The following is a 14,805-nucleotide window of genomic DNA, read 5'->3' as shown; positions in this document are numbered from 1 at the left end:
CCTCTAACTGACTAACATCTGCCCCTAACTTTGTGTCATCTGCAAACTTGCTGATGACTGACTCGACCCCCTCATCCAGATCATCGATGAAGATGTTGAAGAGGACAGGGCCCAGCACTGATCCCTGGGGGACACCACTGATGCCTGGCCTCCAGCTGGATGCGGCACCGTTCACCACCACTCTCTGGGCCCGGCCCTCCAGCCAGTTCCTAACCCAGCACAGAGTGTAGTGGTCCAATCCACGGGCTGGCAGCTTAGCCAGCAGTTTGCTGTGGGGGACAGTGTCAAAGGCCTTCCTGAAGTCCAGGTAGACCACATCCACAGGCCTCCCCACATCCACCAGGCAGTCACCTGATCATAGAAAGAGATCAGGTTGGAGAGGCAGGATCTGCCCTTCCTGAATCCATGTTGGCTGGACCTCAGCCCTTGGCCATCCTTCAGGTCCAAATGTCATGTTCCAGGAGAGGTGAACTGTTCTGCCTCACACAGCCAATGCTGTAATCACAGAATGGGTTGGGTTGGAAGGGACCTTAAAAGATCCTCTAGTTCCAAACCCCTGGTGTGGGCAGGGACACCTCCTGCTAGACCAGGTTGTTCAAGGCCCCATCCAGCCTCACTCTGAAGGCTTCCAGGCTTGCAGCCTCCACAGCTTCTCTGTGCAGCCTGTTCCAGGACCTCATGGGGGAGAATTTCTTCCTAACGTCTAATCCAGCTTCTTCCACTTTGAAGCCAACCCCCTCTCCCTGTCACTCCATGCCTTTGTTAGCAGTCTCTCACCTGTAGTCCCTTTCAAAACTGACCCAAGGACAGACTGCCAACAGCACAGAGCTGGCTCTCCCACAGTGTCCCAGCTAGAAAAGCAGGGACTGAGGGATGCTGGTTTAATTTAGCAGCTCTACCATAGTGGCCTGTAGTAAGTTCTTCATCTTGCAGGAAAGGAAATGCAAGGTACCTGGCAGTTCCTCCAGTGGGTGCTGCTCTGAGGTCTGACTCCCTGGGCTGCAGCAAAGTGTTTCAGGTACAGGATGCTGAGAGTCCCCTCTCTGTTACACTGACAACTGGGAAAGATTCAGCAAAGAAAAGTCAAGAAAAAGGACTGTAAGAAGGGCAGAATCCCCTCTGATTGCCTGCCTTCCTCATCACCCAACAGAAAGCAGATGTTTTGAAATTTATCAAATGCTACCTGGAGTGTTGGGCTCCCACTGACCCTTGGGGTTGGCTTCCACTGACCTTTGTGTTGGGCTCATCCTGCCCTGTGTGTTGGGCTCCCACTGCCCCTTGGGTTTGGCTTCCATTGACCTTTGTGTTGGGCTCCCACTGACCCTTGGGTTTGGCTTCCATTGACCTTTGTGTTGGGCTCATCCTGCCCTGTGTGTTGGGCTCCCACTGACCCCTGGGGTTGGCTTCCCTTGACCTTTGTGTTGGGCTCATCCTGCCCTGTGTGTTGGGCTCCCACTGAGCTTTTCATGCACTTCTCCAAAGACAATTCAGAAACCCATCAGACTCAGAAGGGTTTTTTTTTTCAAGCACCCTGAAGGCAGGCAGCAGCAACCTGTGAGTGAACTGGCACTGCACTGAGAACTGCCACTGAAACCCTCCCTGAGCTGCCTGCCCACACAACCAGGGTGCTCCCTTTGGCTGGTGCAGGTACCAGACTGTTGCACATGACAACATTTTTATGCCCACTGAAAACTTTGCTGCCTTCCTTCCTGGACTCTCTTCCCTCATGCCCAAAAGGCTGTTCCATTGCAGACAGCCACCAGATTTAACTCTCCACTTTCATGGGATTCAGTTGAGCAGGATCAAAAAGGCAAAGCTTTTCCTCCTCTACCTCCCTGCACCTCCCAAGCCAGATCTGGATTATTTTCCCTGCACAAGCTCTTCCCCTGAACATTTCTCCTCCAGCCATACTGAACTTGTTTCCAGAGGAATGCTGAGCCCTAATCCTGCTGCCATTAGCTACTCCTTGCTTCAGTTCTCCCCGTGGAGCCTGGCAGCAGGAGGGAAGGCAGCAGTCAGTACACACACACAGGCTCATTCCCCCAGGTACAGCTCTTCCTGATTATCCACTGAGTGGAACTGCAACCTTATGGCCATCTCCATAGCAATGAGCATGGAAGATGCCACAGTTGCCTAATGAGGTCCCTTCCCTGTGCCTGCAGCAGGGAGCAGAGGTCCTTTAGTGCACCAGAAAGCTCCAGCCAGCAAACAGCAGCTCCATTTGCATGCAGGGTCCGGAGCTGGAACTTCAGCAACACCAAGGATGATCACTCTCCTGTTAACACCACAAGCTGTGTCCTCCAGGAGCTCTTTCTGAAGCAGAGCTGTGGCAATCAAGTCCCTTCCATCACAGGTGGATTGTCCAGCTGGTGTAGAAAGCAGGCTGGCTCCTGGAGCAGTGCAGCTGCTTCTGGAGAATTCTGTCCTCCAGGCAGCCTGCCTCACTAAACCAAGGCTCTGTGGGGGGCCCTCTGTCCCTGATGCATTTCTGGCTCAGGGCTGTGTGAGCCCTTTCTTCCACTGCTGGACCCAGGCAGGTTGGGGGTGCTGGGTGGCACTGGTTTGGAAAGCAAACAGTCCCTGCCTCGAGTAGCTGTGCTGAAAGGCTGACGGCAGAGATCCCTGAACGTGTGTGATGCTCTTGGTTAGACCTTAACTTCTCCCCTAGACAAAGCAAACCTGACTTTAATCCCTCCCTGCCTCCTGCTGTGCTCTTCATATGCCAGGAAATCAGAAAGTCTGGTCATGAAAACCACTCCCAAGAAAAGCAAGTGTCATTCCAGCTTCCCCAGCTCCTTCAGCCTCATGACAGTGACAACAGGTACCACTTGGGGAATCAACTGCAAACCCAGGGCTTGCTGGGCAACAACACTGCACCAGCCCCAGAGACACTTGGGGCAGAAGGTGTGTGAAGCACTGCTTTGGAGGAGTTCTCCAAGGCAGTGTGGCTGTAAGGGGTTACAGAGTAGGGGAAGGCAGAGCCATTCAATGTGAGACAGCCAGAGCAGGACAGATCTCCCCTGCACACCAGTTAGCCACGGGCAGTTCCCAGCAGGCTTGCCTTACAGGAATGATCTAGACTAAAAGGCCAGCACAAAAGGAAGCACCCCAGGCAGCTTGTCACCCTGTCAGTTCAGGGAAGCTCTTGGCTGCAGCTTAGCCATGGAGTTTGCTGTAACACAAAGACCATTCTCCTTGCCTTTGAGGATGAAGTTGCTGGCTAGGAACAGCTGTTGCTCTTTTGGCTCCTGCAGCAACAGAGCTGGAAGAAGCACTAAGACAACAAATCCACAGGCAGCTAAATAGGGGCAGGGGATCAAGCAGAGCTTCCAGCTTTGTCCTGTCTCCACACAAGTGACTCCACTTGCTGGCTTGTGTTTGGCTCAGTAGACCTGGAAGTGGGCAGAGGTGGTGCCGTCCTTCCAGCAGCGCAGGGTCTCGACGCTGACGGAGCGGCAGAGCGGACACGTCTTCTCCCTGTCGAACCACAGGCACAGGCACTCCTCACAGAACACGTGCTGTGGGGACAAGAGGCCATCAACACCCCTCACAGGGGCTGGCACAGCACCCTGTCAACCTCACTCTTAGAGCTGTCCCATGCAGGGACTCCACTGCTTCCCCTGGGAGATGACTCCAATGTCCAACTGTTCCCATGGTGATAAATTTCCTTCTGGATTGCAGTGGGAATGTCCCCAGCAGTAACCTGTCCCCATCACCCCTTGTCTTTTCCATGGGACTCCCTGGAAAATGGGAGTCTCCATTCTCCTGATAGCCACCCTTTATGGACTGCCTCCCCTAAGCCTTCTCCAGGCTGAACAAACCCAGCTCTCCCAGCCCCCCTCACCCGGCAGGGCTGCCAGTCCCCTGATCACTCTGGGCACCTCCCATCCTGTCCTCGTCTTTTTCTCTTTTGTACAGCAGGGACCAAAACAACATCCCCAGCATCCCCAGCACACTGACACTGCTTTCACACCAAACCAAGGAGCATCTGCCTGAGATTGTACATTCCCCTGGAGCTGTGGTTTCACAGAACCCCAGCGTGGTGAGGATTGGAAGGGACTGTTGGAGATCATCCACTCCAACCCCCTGCTCCAGCAGGGCACCCACAGCAGCTTGCCCAGCAGCACAACGGCCAGGGGGGGTTGGAAGCTCTCCAGAGAAGAAGACTCCCCAGCATCTCTGGACAGCCTGCCCTAGGGCTCCACCACCCTCACAGCAAACAAGTTTCTCCTCTTGTTTTCACTACCCTGTTTCCACCCTCAGCTCCCTGGGTTCTTGCTCAGACAATCCTCTCTCTTCCCCCTACTCCTTACTGCATTTGCTTGCTTCTGCTCACGCCACCCAGTGCCAGTCAGCAGCTTCACAGCCCCTATCTCCCCTTCTTTATCAATGTCAGGTTTCAGCCCTTATCTCCTCCTCTCATTTCCACACCAAGCCACAGCAGGGTTCTCCCTCCAGCCTGGACAAACAGAGCTCAGGAGGGATGGCTGCCCAGCACACAGCCCCATCTAAGCCAGACTGGAAGGGCAAGAATAGGAGCTGTAATAATTTGAGACCTCCTCAGCACATGTGGAGTCAGCAGAAATGTTACTCATCAAAAGCTGGACTCTGATAAACTTCCCTGGGGCTTACAGATTGGTAACATCTGCACAGACATTCCCAGGAATAGGAGGAGGCACCCTGGATGCATCTAACCCTGCTGCACAGCATGGGAATGCTAAAGCTCCTTGGGAAAAGATCTTTGGTTTGGTCTCACAAGAAAGCAAACATCCAGCACCTCCAGAAATGGCTGAATCCTTCTGCCCAAGGCTTTCCTGCAGGCACTCACATGTCAGCCACACAGCCTCCATGAGGAAGCATTTCAGCCCCCACACACAAAGCTTGACTGAGTTACAAGCAACTGAAGAGGAACTCTTGGGGAAGCACCACCAGCCTTGCCACAAAGGCACTGCCTTCAGCTGGCCTCTGACACACCAGCAGAACCCATGGCAGTGTGGTGTGCTCAGAGGGGTTCACCCACACCACACCAGGACTGCTGCAGCACCCTGAGCACACCACTCCCAGGCAAGGGAGAATGGTTTGAAGCTGAGGGAGAGTAGGTTTAGACTGAATCTTAGAAACAGGTTCTTCAGTATGAAGGTAGAGAGACTCTGGAATGGGTTGCCCAGAGAGGTTATGGAGGTGTTTGAGGCCAGGCTGGATGAGGGCTTGAGCACCCAGCTCTAGCTGAAAGGCATCACTGCCCATGGCAGGGAGGTTGGAGTAGATGTTCTCTGAGGTCCCTTCCAACTTAACCCACTCTACCATTCCCTAATTCTATGACCTACATTTTACCAGTGCTCACCCAGTCAGACACAGGACAATTCCCAGTTACTGGCAGTGGTCAGACATGCAGAGCTCCTTTTCCTCCTGGCTGGGTGCTCAGAGGCCAGACTATGTTACACAGTGCTGCTCCAGGCTCCATGCTCCCTAGCAGGCTCATTCTGGATCTCTGCCCTTCTCTCAGCACTTGCTCTTTGTTCAGCTGGCCTGTTGACCAGCCAGCCTCCCCACAGGTCAGATAAAGCATCTTGCATTCCAGATCCAAGACCTGGCCTGCCAACTGGCAAACTCAAGGCTGGTCTTTTCCATCTCAGCAGCTCTGATCAGCCCCTCAGGAGTAGCTCAGCTATCACAGATCTCTGCCTATCCAGTGGAGGGCAAGAAATAGCCACTAGGACCTAGAGCATGACCGGCACCTCAGCTGGCTGTGCCTCTCCCCAGCTGCAGAAGTTAACCAAGTGAATGCCAGTGGGGGAGCAGGATGTGGGGAGCTTGGAGTCTTACCTGGCACATGAGGATCAAAGGTTCCCTGAATTCTGCTTGGCAAATGGCACAGATGTCTCCTGCCTCACTGCACTGCTGGCTGGTAGCACGCACTCCGTAGCTCTGTCAGGGAGAGGTGGAAAAAAGTTCCCAGTGTCAGAGGGTTGGAGGTAAGCTGGGCCGTGGTCAGCCACAGGTATGGACACTGATCTGGCCCCCAGATTCCCTGCATGGCCTGGGAAGGACAGCAGTGTTATGTCAGCATGTATGGGGAAGGGAGATTTGGGCCCCAGCAGATGGAAGAGAGCGAGTCTGGAGCTCTGTGCTCTCTGGTTTGTTTTCCCCTCGAGCTGACTCCAGCTTTTAGTGCCTGCACTTGTGGAGCTGTGATAATGAAATTTAATGAGCTCAACAGGGAGCTGAAAGGATTAATTCAGCATCATTTGCAGAGGTGTTTAGATAGTGGGAGGGACTATTGCTGGAAGTTAGACAACAGAAGAAAGAATAACAGCAGCAGCACCCACAGCCTTCCCTCTTCTCTTTTAAAGATGTGGAAAGCAAATGTTGCTTCTGCTCTTGTAACAGAGGGGAATCAGAAACCTGCTGAGGGGAAGTGACCAGCCCAAGCCCACAGAATAAGCAAGGCAAGCTCTAACAGACTCCCAGGATGTTCTGTTCTTTTCCTCTCCATCTTCAGTCTTTGATTTTCTCATTTCAAACTCTCAGTCACAGTATTTCACTGCAACAGAGCTGCTATCACTGCTGTAGGATGTGATGCCTGGGATCATTTCTGAGCACTCTAGGGTGTCTTTCACTATCACTGCACATCAGACACTGCATTTCCCTGCTTCAAGTCTTTCTCACACTCTGCACTACTAAGTTTTTGTCAGGTTCTTGCTGTTTGGGCTTCATTACACAGGGCTTCCAATCAGGCAAACCAGGCCAGAACTGCAACAACCTCTTACCACAGCTGGGACAGGGCAAACATCAGAAAAGGCTCCTGACAGGAAGTGGCTGTCCCCCTGCACTGGGCACTGGTGAGGCCACACCTCAAATACCAGGCTCAGTTTTAGGCCCCTCACTACAGGAAGGACACTGAGGGGCTGAAACAGGTCCAGAGAAGGGCAAGGAGGCTGGCAAAGAGTCTGGAGGATAGGGCTGGGGAGGAGCAGCTGAGGGAGAAGGGGGTGTTTATTCTGGAGGAGGCTGAGGGGAGACCTCATTGCTCTCTACAGCTCCCTGAAAGGAGGTTGGAGCCATGTGGGTGCTAGTCTCCTCTCCCTAGGATCAGGTGCCAGAATGAGAGGAAACTGCCTGAAACTGGGCCAGGGGAGGGTTAGGTTGCAGATTAGGAAAAAACTGCCCAGGGGGGTGGTGGAGTCTCCTCCCTGGATGTGTTCAAGAAATGTGTGGCCATGAAACTCTGGGCCATGCTTTAATGGCCACGGTGGTGTTGGGCTGAAGGTTGAACCTGATGGTCCCAGAGGTCTTTTCCAACTCCAACACTTCTGTGATTCTGTGACCCCTGACCAGTTTATCCATCCACAGGACAACAAATTATGTTATGATCCTCATGCACTGAGCAATTGTCAAGTCCATCATTCAGCAGTACCAAGGTGGTAGCTAGGAAGCTGCCCCCATGGGGCTGGCTGCTTACCTGCGGGGTGCAAAGGACCTTCAGTGCCTTCCGCACGCTCCCCAGCCGACCACAGATGTCAAAAGACTGCAACAAAGACATGCTGGTTTAGAGACTTTTCACAACCTTTCTGTGTCCAGCCCAGAAACTCAGGGAAAGGTGGCTCCAAATGGATCCTCAGAGGCAACACAGATTGCTTAAGTAGCAAGGGAGGCAGAAAAGGCCTCATGGTCACCATGAAATCTGTAATGCAGTGCAGAAAGGTAGCCAGAAGAGCTCTGGTAACGAGGGACTGTCAGCTAGGGACTCCACAGGACAGGAAAAGGAGCAGCTCAGGAGGTTGAGGTAGGGTCAATTGCCCAGCCTCACTAAGCAGGAAAGGGTTAAACTGGGCCCATTTTCCCCCTTTTCCCCCCTGAAGAACAGAGCACCTGAGAAGCCCAGAAGTGAGGTCAGAAAACACTGTGGTGAGCTGGAAGGAGAGGGGAGGAAGGACAGTTTCTTTCACAGGGAAGAGGTAGAATACAGCTTTCTACAGCCTCAGGGGAACAGGGGGACTTCCAGGGCTGGGTGGCTCTGCCACACAAGCTGACACTCCAGGGCCCAGGTTATACTGTGATAGAAGGAGTGGAAATTGCCTGGCCTGCTCCAGAGGCTGGTGTAGCAGAGATTAAATGATGCCAAGAGAAGAACAGCCTCAGGAATGAAAAGCAGGACTGAGGTTGAGTTGCTCCCATCCACTTAATGAGTGACAAGGCTCAAATGGCAGAGGAGAGTGAGTTTCCAGCACCTTGGTAATTTGCAGAGGCCCAGAGATGGCCAACAGCAAGGGCAAACCCTGGGCCCTTCCTTCCCCCCCTCCCTCTATTGCCCAGCAAACATGATGTAACTGCATCTGGAGAGCAGCTCTCCTTCTGGGCTCCTCATTAAAGACTAAAAGCAGCTCAGAGAAGGGCAGAAAATGAGCCTGCAGAAAAGGATTTCTGAAAAGAGAATAAAAGACATAAATATTTACAGCTTGGCTGAGCACTACAAAAGCAGGGGGAAAAGATGATAAACTGCCTACAAATATCAAGGGGCTGAGCAAGAGCAGAGCCACTCAGCATTCTTAAAGACATGCTGCTTCTCATGAAAGGACAAACCTCATCCACATGCCAGCAGCAGCAGTTAAACAAAGGTTCTGCAAGGCAGGACTGTGGGTGGTGAGAGGAGATGGACCCAGATGACCCAGGGAAGGACAATGTGTCCAGAGAAGGGCTGGTGAGAAGTCTAGAGCACAGGTCTTGTGAGGAGCAGCTGAGGAACCTGGGGTTGTTGAGCCTGGAGAGGAGGAGGCTGAGGGGAGACCTGGCTCTCTACAAAGCCCTGAAAGGAAGTTGGAGCCAGGTGGGGGTTGGTCTCTTCTCCCAAGGGACAAGTCACAGGACAAGAAGAAACAGCCTGAAGTTACCCCAGGAGAGGTTTAGGTTGGACATGAGGAACAATTTCTTCCCTTTGAGGGCTGTCAAAGCCTGGCTCAGGCTGCCCAGGGCAGTATTGGAGTCCCCATCCCTGGAGGGGTTTCAGAGCTGTGTAGGTGTGGTGCTTAGGGACATGGTTTGGTGGTGACCTGGCAGTGCAGGATTAATGGTTGGACTTGATGGCTTTAGAGGTCTCTTTCAACCAAAATGTTTCTGTGGCTCAGCTTCTCTATCTGCTGGCAGCACAGAGGGGAAAAGCCCCTGACCAGGAAAAGCTATGGAAAAAGGATTGTGCAAAGAGCAGACCTGCAGTCACTGAGGGAAGGGCCAGATGACACAACAGGAGCTTTGCATCTCTAGCCTGAGTGAGAAGCAGCTGGGAGGGCAGGGAGAGAGGTGATAGGGAGTGTGTGCAGAGCAGTGCAAAGGCACCAGAATGCCTGGAGCTGGCTTTCTCTGTTTGTTTTGGTTAGCATGATTAAGTGGGCTCACTGCAGGGAATGCCAATGAGATCATCCTGCAATGCATGTGGAATCAAATGAAGGCCTCAGTAATGCTTCCAGGCAGCAGCAAAGAGGCTCCCAGGGTCCTGCCAGTAATGCTTCCAGTCAGCAGCTAGCACTTGAGCTGCCCCCCACTACAGACTTGTCCTCTTCTAACAAGGCCTGGGAGCAGCTCTTTCCCACAGTCCAATTTGCAGCTCTTTATGGTTGCTCTGCTTACTGCTAATGCCTTTGCTCTGGCTCTGAGGGCTCCTCTTCTGCCAGCCCCTTTGCCCCCTCCATTTCTGTTCCTCTGGAGCTTCTGTACCCTAAAAAGTGGAGCCTAACATCCAGTTATCACCCCATGCACTGAAGTCTATGTTGCCTCAGTCACTCTTCTAGCCATATGGTTGCCACAAACTGTGTTGGTAGACAGTGAGTGTTTCTGCTCAGGAGAGGGGGAAAAACCCAACCCCTGGATGCCCTTGGCGATGAACATCTGGGATTTCTTCACCAAAATCAGAGTTCCATGCTTAAGAGTCCAGCCAGAGGCATGATGACTGCTCCCATCAGCTGCACTATTTATAACTGCAACCTTCTGCAAGTCAAGCCTGCCCTTTGTGTGGGGAAAGGGGCTGCAGCCCTCCCTGAGCCCTGGATTTCTGCCAGGAGCACAGAAGGTCTGAGTGCCAAATTGGCTTCTGTGGTTTTTCTAATGTGGTTTGTGGCTTTGCTAATGTGGACTCCTTTGGGGATATTTTCAGTGTCTCAGGCAAGAAACTCCAACTCCTGTGATTGTAAATGGGATGCACACACCTAGGGTTTCAGGACCTGCATGGCACAAGTGTGCTCCCACTGTTCTTCCACTTCCAAGCAGAGTCTCCAGCATGCAGAGGTCTGATCCTAACCTCATACTAAACATTTGCCACCCTTAGGCTGGCCTATCCCTCCATTTACCCTCCTGATGAACTAGAACTAAAGGAAGAAACTTGCACATTACAGGCACAGGCTGTAGCCAAGGCACTGTCACAAAGTGTGCCCCACTTCCTGGTCCTGAAGTTCCAGTCAAGGCCAGTAAATAGCTGTCCTCTCCTCAGGGAGCTTCTAAGTGATAGATCAGCAGAACTTTACACGATGAAGCTGCCTTTCCAACCTAGATCATCACAACAGTGCCTTTAAAGGCTTCAAAGCACAATCAAGTTAACCCCTAAAGAGCTGCTTACAGCTCCATGTCACGACCCTGAGCGCATTAATAGGCCTTCATGGCCCTGAGGAGCCTCACCTGGAGTCTCACCCACAAGTTCTGCCTATGGCTCCAGGAACTCTGTTTAAGCTCAGCCCTGGAAGCCTCGGTTGATGTCTGAGCTGTGCTATGTAACTGGTGGTTTCCAGTATAGCCACAGCTGTGCCTAACTACAGGCTCCCCTGATATGGACACCCCAGCACATGAAGTGACTTTCCACCCTCAGCTTGAGCTTGTCTCATCACTATGGCTGTGCCCTGCAGTTGCTGGACTGTGCCTGACCCTGGCTGCCTCCAGCCAAAATGATTTTGTTTCTAAGCCACACCTACTCATTTACAGTAGTCCAGGCAGACTTTGTGCTCTTAACATTCTCATTTCTGAGCAAACATGAATTACTCTTGCCCATCACTGACATCCTGGACTTGTGACAGCCCAACCAGGGTTATGAAGGCAGGACTTGGATGACCCTCTCCCTCCCTGCTGCACGCAGCACTGAGAGTGACAGAGTACCTACCCTGCCTTGGAAGACAGAGAGAGGCTTAGAGAGAAACATTTAACTGCCTGTGACCTTTCTTTCTGTGCTGCATCCTGCAGTCTGCAGACAGCTAACAGCTCTTCCAGTATTGGTCCCCCAGACTCCCATTCCCCTCTAGCCTTTATAGAACGGTAGTAGAAAGCAGAGATGACTTCATAGCCTGATGCAACACTCCATGAGCACTCACAGATCTTCCTCTAGCTTATCAATGCCCACATGCTGCTGAAGCAAAATGCTTCCAGCAACTCAAGCACATGGTGCCCCAGCTGCTGCAGCAGCTTCCTTCCCTAGGCAGCCAGAGCCACGATCAAAAGGGGGAGTTGCTCCCTTCAGCTCTGCTGCTTTCTCTGCTCTTGGTGCAGCTCCCATGGAGGTTGTTCACAAGGTGGTACTTGCCTTGCAGAGGCTATACAGGATGATCAGGATCCCACCTAGGAAGTAGCTGCTGGATGGATCATCTCCCATGATGTATTTATACCACAGCTGGATGGGGACAAGGGAGCGAAACAGCTGGCTCAGCTCCTCGATAACCAGATAAAACTTGCCCTGTAAAACAACCAGACCAGTGAGACAGGATTACTGCCAGGAAGGCAAAAGAGGGGCACTTAGCAGGTGCAGAGCTTGAAGGTTACAAGACTTGTGTCCACTGTTCACCTATGCACTCTGTTAAACAGTGTAAAGACCAGGAGTCATCAGGTGCAGCTTTATCTGCAGCCACTTCACTCTCTGCCTAGAAAGGACAATGATCACTTTGTTGTCTCATGGGGTTCCTCTTGCTCTGTCACTGACCCACAGAGTCTACAACTGAGTCTTGAACCTCTCAAGCAGGTTATGGATGTGCACCTTATCCACAAATCATAGCATCAGAGAGTGCTGGGGGCTGGAAGGGACCTCTGGGGATCATCCAGTCCCACCCCTTGCTAACGCAGGGTCACCTACAGCAGCTTGCCCAGGATCACAGTGGCCAGGCAGGTTTGGAATCTTTCCAGAGGAGACTCCACGACCTCTCTGGGCAGCCTGCTCCAGCACCCCCAAAGTAAAGATGTTTCTCCTTAAGTTCAGTGGAAATCTGCTGTGTTCTAGTTTGTTCCCATTGCCCCCTGTCCTATCACTGGGCACCACTGAAGAGAGCAGTAACTGGGCAGTGTTACAGAAGCTGGCAGCAGAGGCTAACAGGATGTAAACTGCAGATCCTGTTCATAACAAGAAGGAATGCAGGGTAGGTCTCTTTGGTCTTATGCACCTGAAGGTACAGGCATTAAAAGTAAGGAAACCTCTCCTCCCTGGTTGACCAGGTTGAATAAGGCCTTGAGTCTCTCAAGAGACTCCAAGAATGAGCAACATCCTCTGGACCTTCACCAAAGCTGCGCCTGTCATTCAGGTGTTTACTCCCACCAGGAAGCTTTCCTTCCTGCAAGGACACGTGTAAGGTAACCAACTCCCCCCTGCCTTACTACAACCACGAGGTACAACAGCTGAAATGGACTTTTCTTACCACATCATTTCTGTTTGAAAGCTCCTAAGGCCAGGGCAGCTGGCTAAATAAGGCATCTAATTCAGGACCCTCTGGTCTTAATGAGGACATGTTTATATGCTCTGCCCCACGCTGCTTACAAGGCAGAACTGGTGACAGGGCACTAGGTCAGGCAAGCTGTGAGCCTCATCTGCTATGACATTATCTGGCCTGAAAGACTTGCTTTTGACCTGTCAAAATTCTTTTCTTTGACAAGATCAGGGAGAAGGGGAAGTTCCCCTGGAATTTTGCTGTGCTGTCCCAGTTAGCTTTGTCACGGGTGATGTCAGCGCAGGTCAGCTGCTAACTGGCGAGATCTGGAGTGGGGATTAAGTCCCCTGCAGCCCAGGAGGCCCAGCAGCAGCTCTCGCCCTTCCCTCAGGTCCCAGGGATGAGATCACTGGCAGGCCATCCTGCTGTACCCAGCAAATCCAATCCTTCAGAGAGCTCTGGCATTCTCATGATCTCATTTCCCCCCCGGGACACCGAGTGAGGTCACACCAGCGGTTGCTAACGGACCTGGGCTGCTGCTCGCTTCCTCCCCCCGCTCCTCCCCTCCCCCTTGCTGATCCCAGGTGGCATCACATAGCAAAAATATAACAGGGACAATCTGGGCTCCTAAATGCAAGCAATTTATTAAATTAGCAGAGAGGTCTCTATCCAGGCTCATGCTTCAATAGCATCATCGTTTATTTCAGGAGCCCCTGTGACAGAGGGTCGCAGGCTGCTAATGACCGTGCTGTCACTTCCTTCCCTGAGCAGGCAGCTGCCTCCCTCCTTACCCAGCTCTGATGAAAGCTACCAGCAAGCTAAAGGCAGCAAACTGTTAGCTTTCTCTGATTTGTTCCTCCCACCAGGCTCACTCTCATCTGTTTCCTTTTTTGCCCTGCTTCCCCAGCAGGCTGGGCTGGGACAGGTCACTGCTTACTTACTCATTGCATCAGATGGAACTTCAGGATCCAGCATTTGGGGCATCAAAGCTGAGATTCACAGAATGGTTTGGGTTGGATGGAAGGGACTTTCAAGATCATCCAGGTCCAACGCACTGCCATGGGCAGGGACACCTCCCACTAGCCCAGGTTGCTCAAGGCCTCATCCAACCTGGCCCTGAACACCTCCAGGGAGGGGGCAGCCACAACCTCCCTGGGCAACCTGTGCCAGTCTCTCACCAGCCTCACTGCAAAGAATTTCTTCCTAACCTCCAGTCTAAATCTGCCCTCCTCCAGCTTCCATTCCCTCAGGTCCTATCACTACAAGCCCTTGTATGGAGTCCCTTCCCAGCTCTTTTAATGCACTCAAACACTGGAGCCCACAGCCAGATGTAAGGAAAAGATGGGTCACAGGCAATGCAGACAGGCTGTGGGATTGGAAGTGGCAGAGTGTGGCTCTAGAATGAACATGCAGCAAGCCACAAGCTTCATTTTTCTACTCAGAAATGCTCCAGGCTTTACAAAGCTTCTGTAACTCCTTATGCAGATCTCCCCTGCAGGGGACTGGGGGCTCTCAGCAGACAGCTGCTTGTTAACACCCTCACAGAAGTGAGGGTGATTTTCAATGGCTGCATCTCCCCATCCAGCCCATTGATACCACCCATTCCACCATTGAGAGGCCTGTTGCTGAGCTTAGTGATCACAGCTAGGAGGAGCAAGACAAGTGACAGCTGATCAACATTCAGAAGAGAACTGGTGCTGCAGTGAATGCTCACAGAAATAGAAACCTTGTCAGGCAATCTGAGTCTTCAGTGCAGCACACCAGCCCTCTTTTTTACACTAGAAGCACCCAGAGAATCAGCAGTAACTCTACAAAGGGCTGCAGCAGCAGCAGAGGCTCTTCCTTCTGAGCCAGAAGCTGGGAAAGCAAAGCTTAGCCTTCTGATAGTCACTGAGCGCCGATGGCACCCAGCACTTTGCAAGCTCTGTCTTCTGCTTTATGGCTTTGCTGTATCTTGGCTATTTAGGTTGAAACTTTCAAAGCCAAATCTTTGTCTCAAGCTGTACTTTGTCTGAAAGCTTCAGCTGAAGCATTTCAGTGATATCTCATCAAGATTAGGAAGCACTGTGTGTTATCTTAAGTACAAACCCAGTTATTTCTCTTGTGCACTGGACTTGGAACAGCCTGAAGTAAGGCAAGG

At 52.1% G+C, this 14,805-nt stretch overlaps 1 protein-coding gene across 1 annotated transcript in view; it reads right to left on the bottom strand.

The window, feature by feature from the left end:
• Window positions 1-3,294: 3,294 nt before the first annotated feature.
• Window positions 3,295-14,805, bottom strand: part of RNFT2 (ring finger protein, transmembrane 2) — a 32,296-nt gene continuing 20,785 nt past the window's right edge. Inside the window, exons 8-11 of the mRNA XM_068161797.1 lie at window positions 11,558-11,707; window positions 7,463-7,528; window positions 5,827-5,928; window positions 3,295-3,518 (exon numbers count right to left, since the gene is read on the bottom strand). Coding sequence (XP_068017898.1) covers window positions 3,384-3,518; window positions 5,827-5,928; window positions 7,463-7,528; window positions 11,558-11,707 — 453 coding nt within the window. The 3' untranslated portion in view covers window positions 3,295-3,383. The remainder of the gene's footprint in view (window positions 3,519-5,826; window positions 5,929-7,462; window positions 7,529-11,557; window positions 11,708-14,805) is intronic.

The sequence above is a fragment of the Melanerpes formicivorus genome, unplaced genomic scaffold (genome assembly GCF_026170545.1).
Source record: "Melanerpes formicivorus ecotype bairdi unplaced genomic scaffold, bMelFor1.0.p_v2 SCAF_60, whole genome shotgun sequence".
NCBI lineage: Eukaryota > Metazoa > Chordata > Aves > Piciformes > Picidae > Melanerpes > Melanerpes formicivorus.
This window is presented reverse-complemented; position numbering and strand designations above follow the sequence as displayed.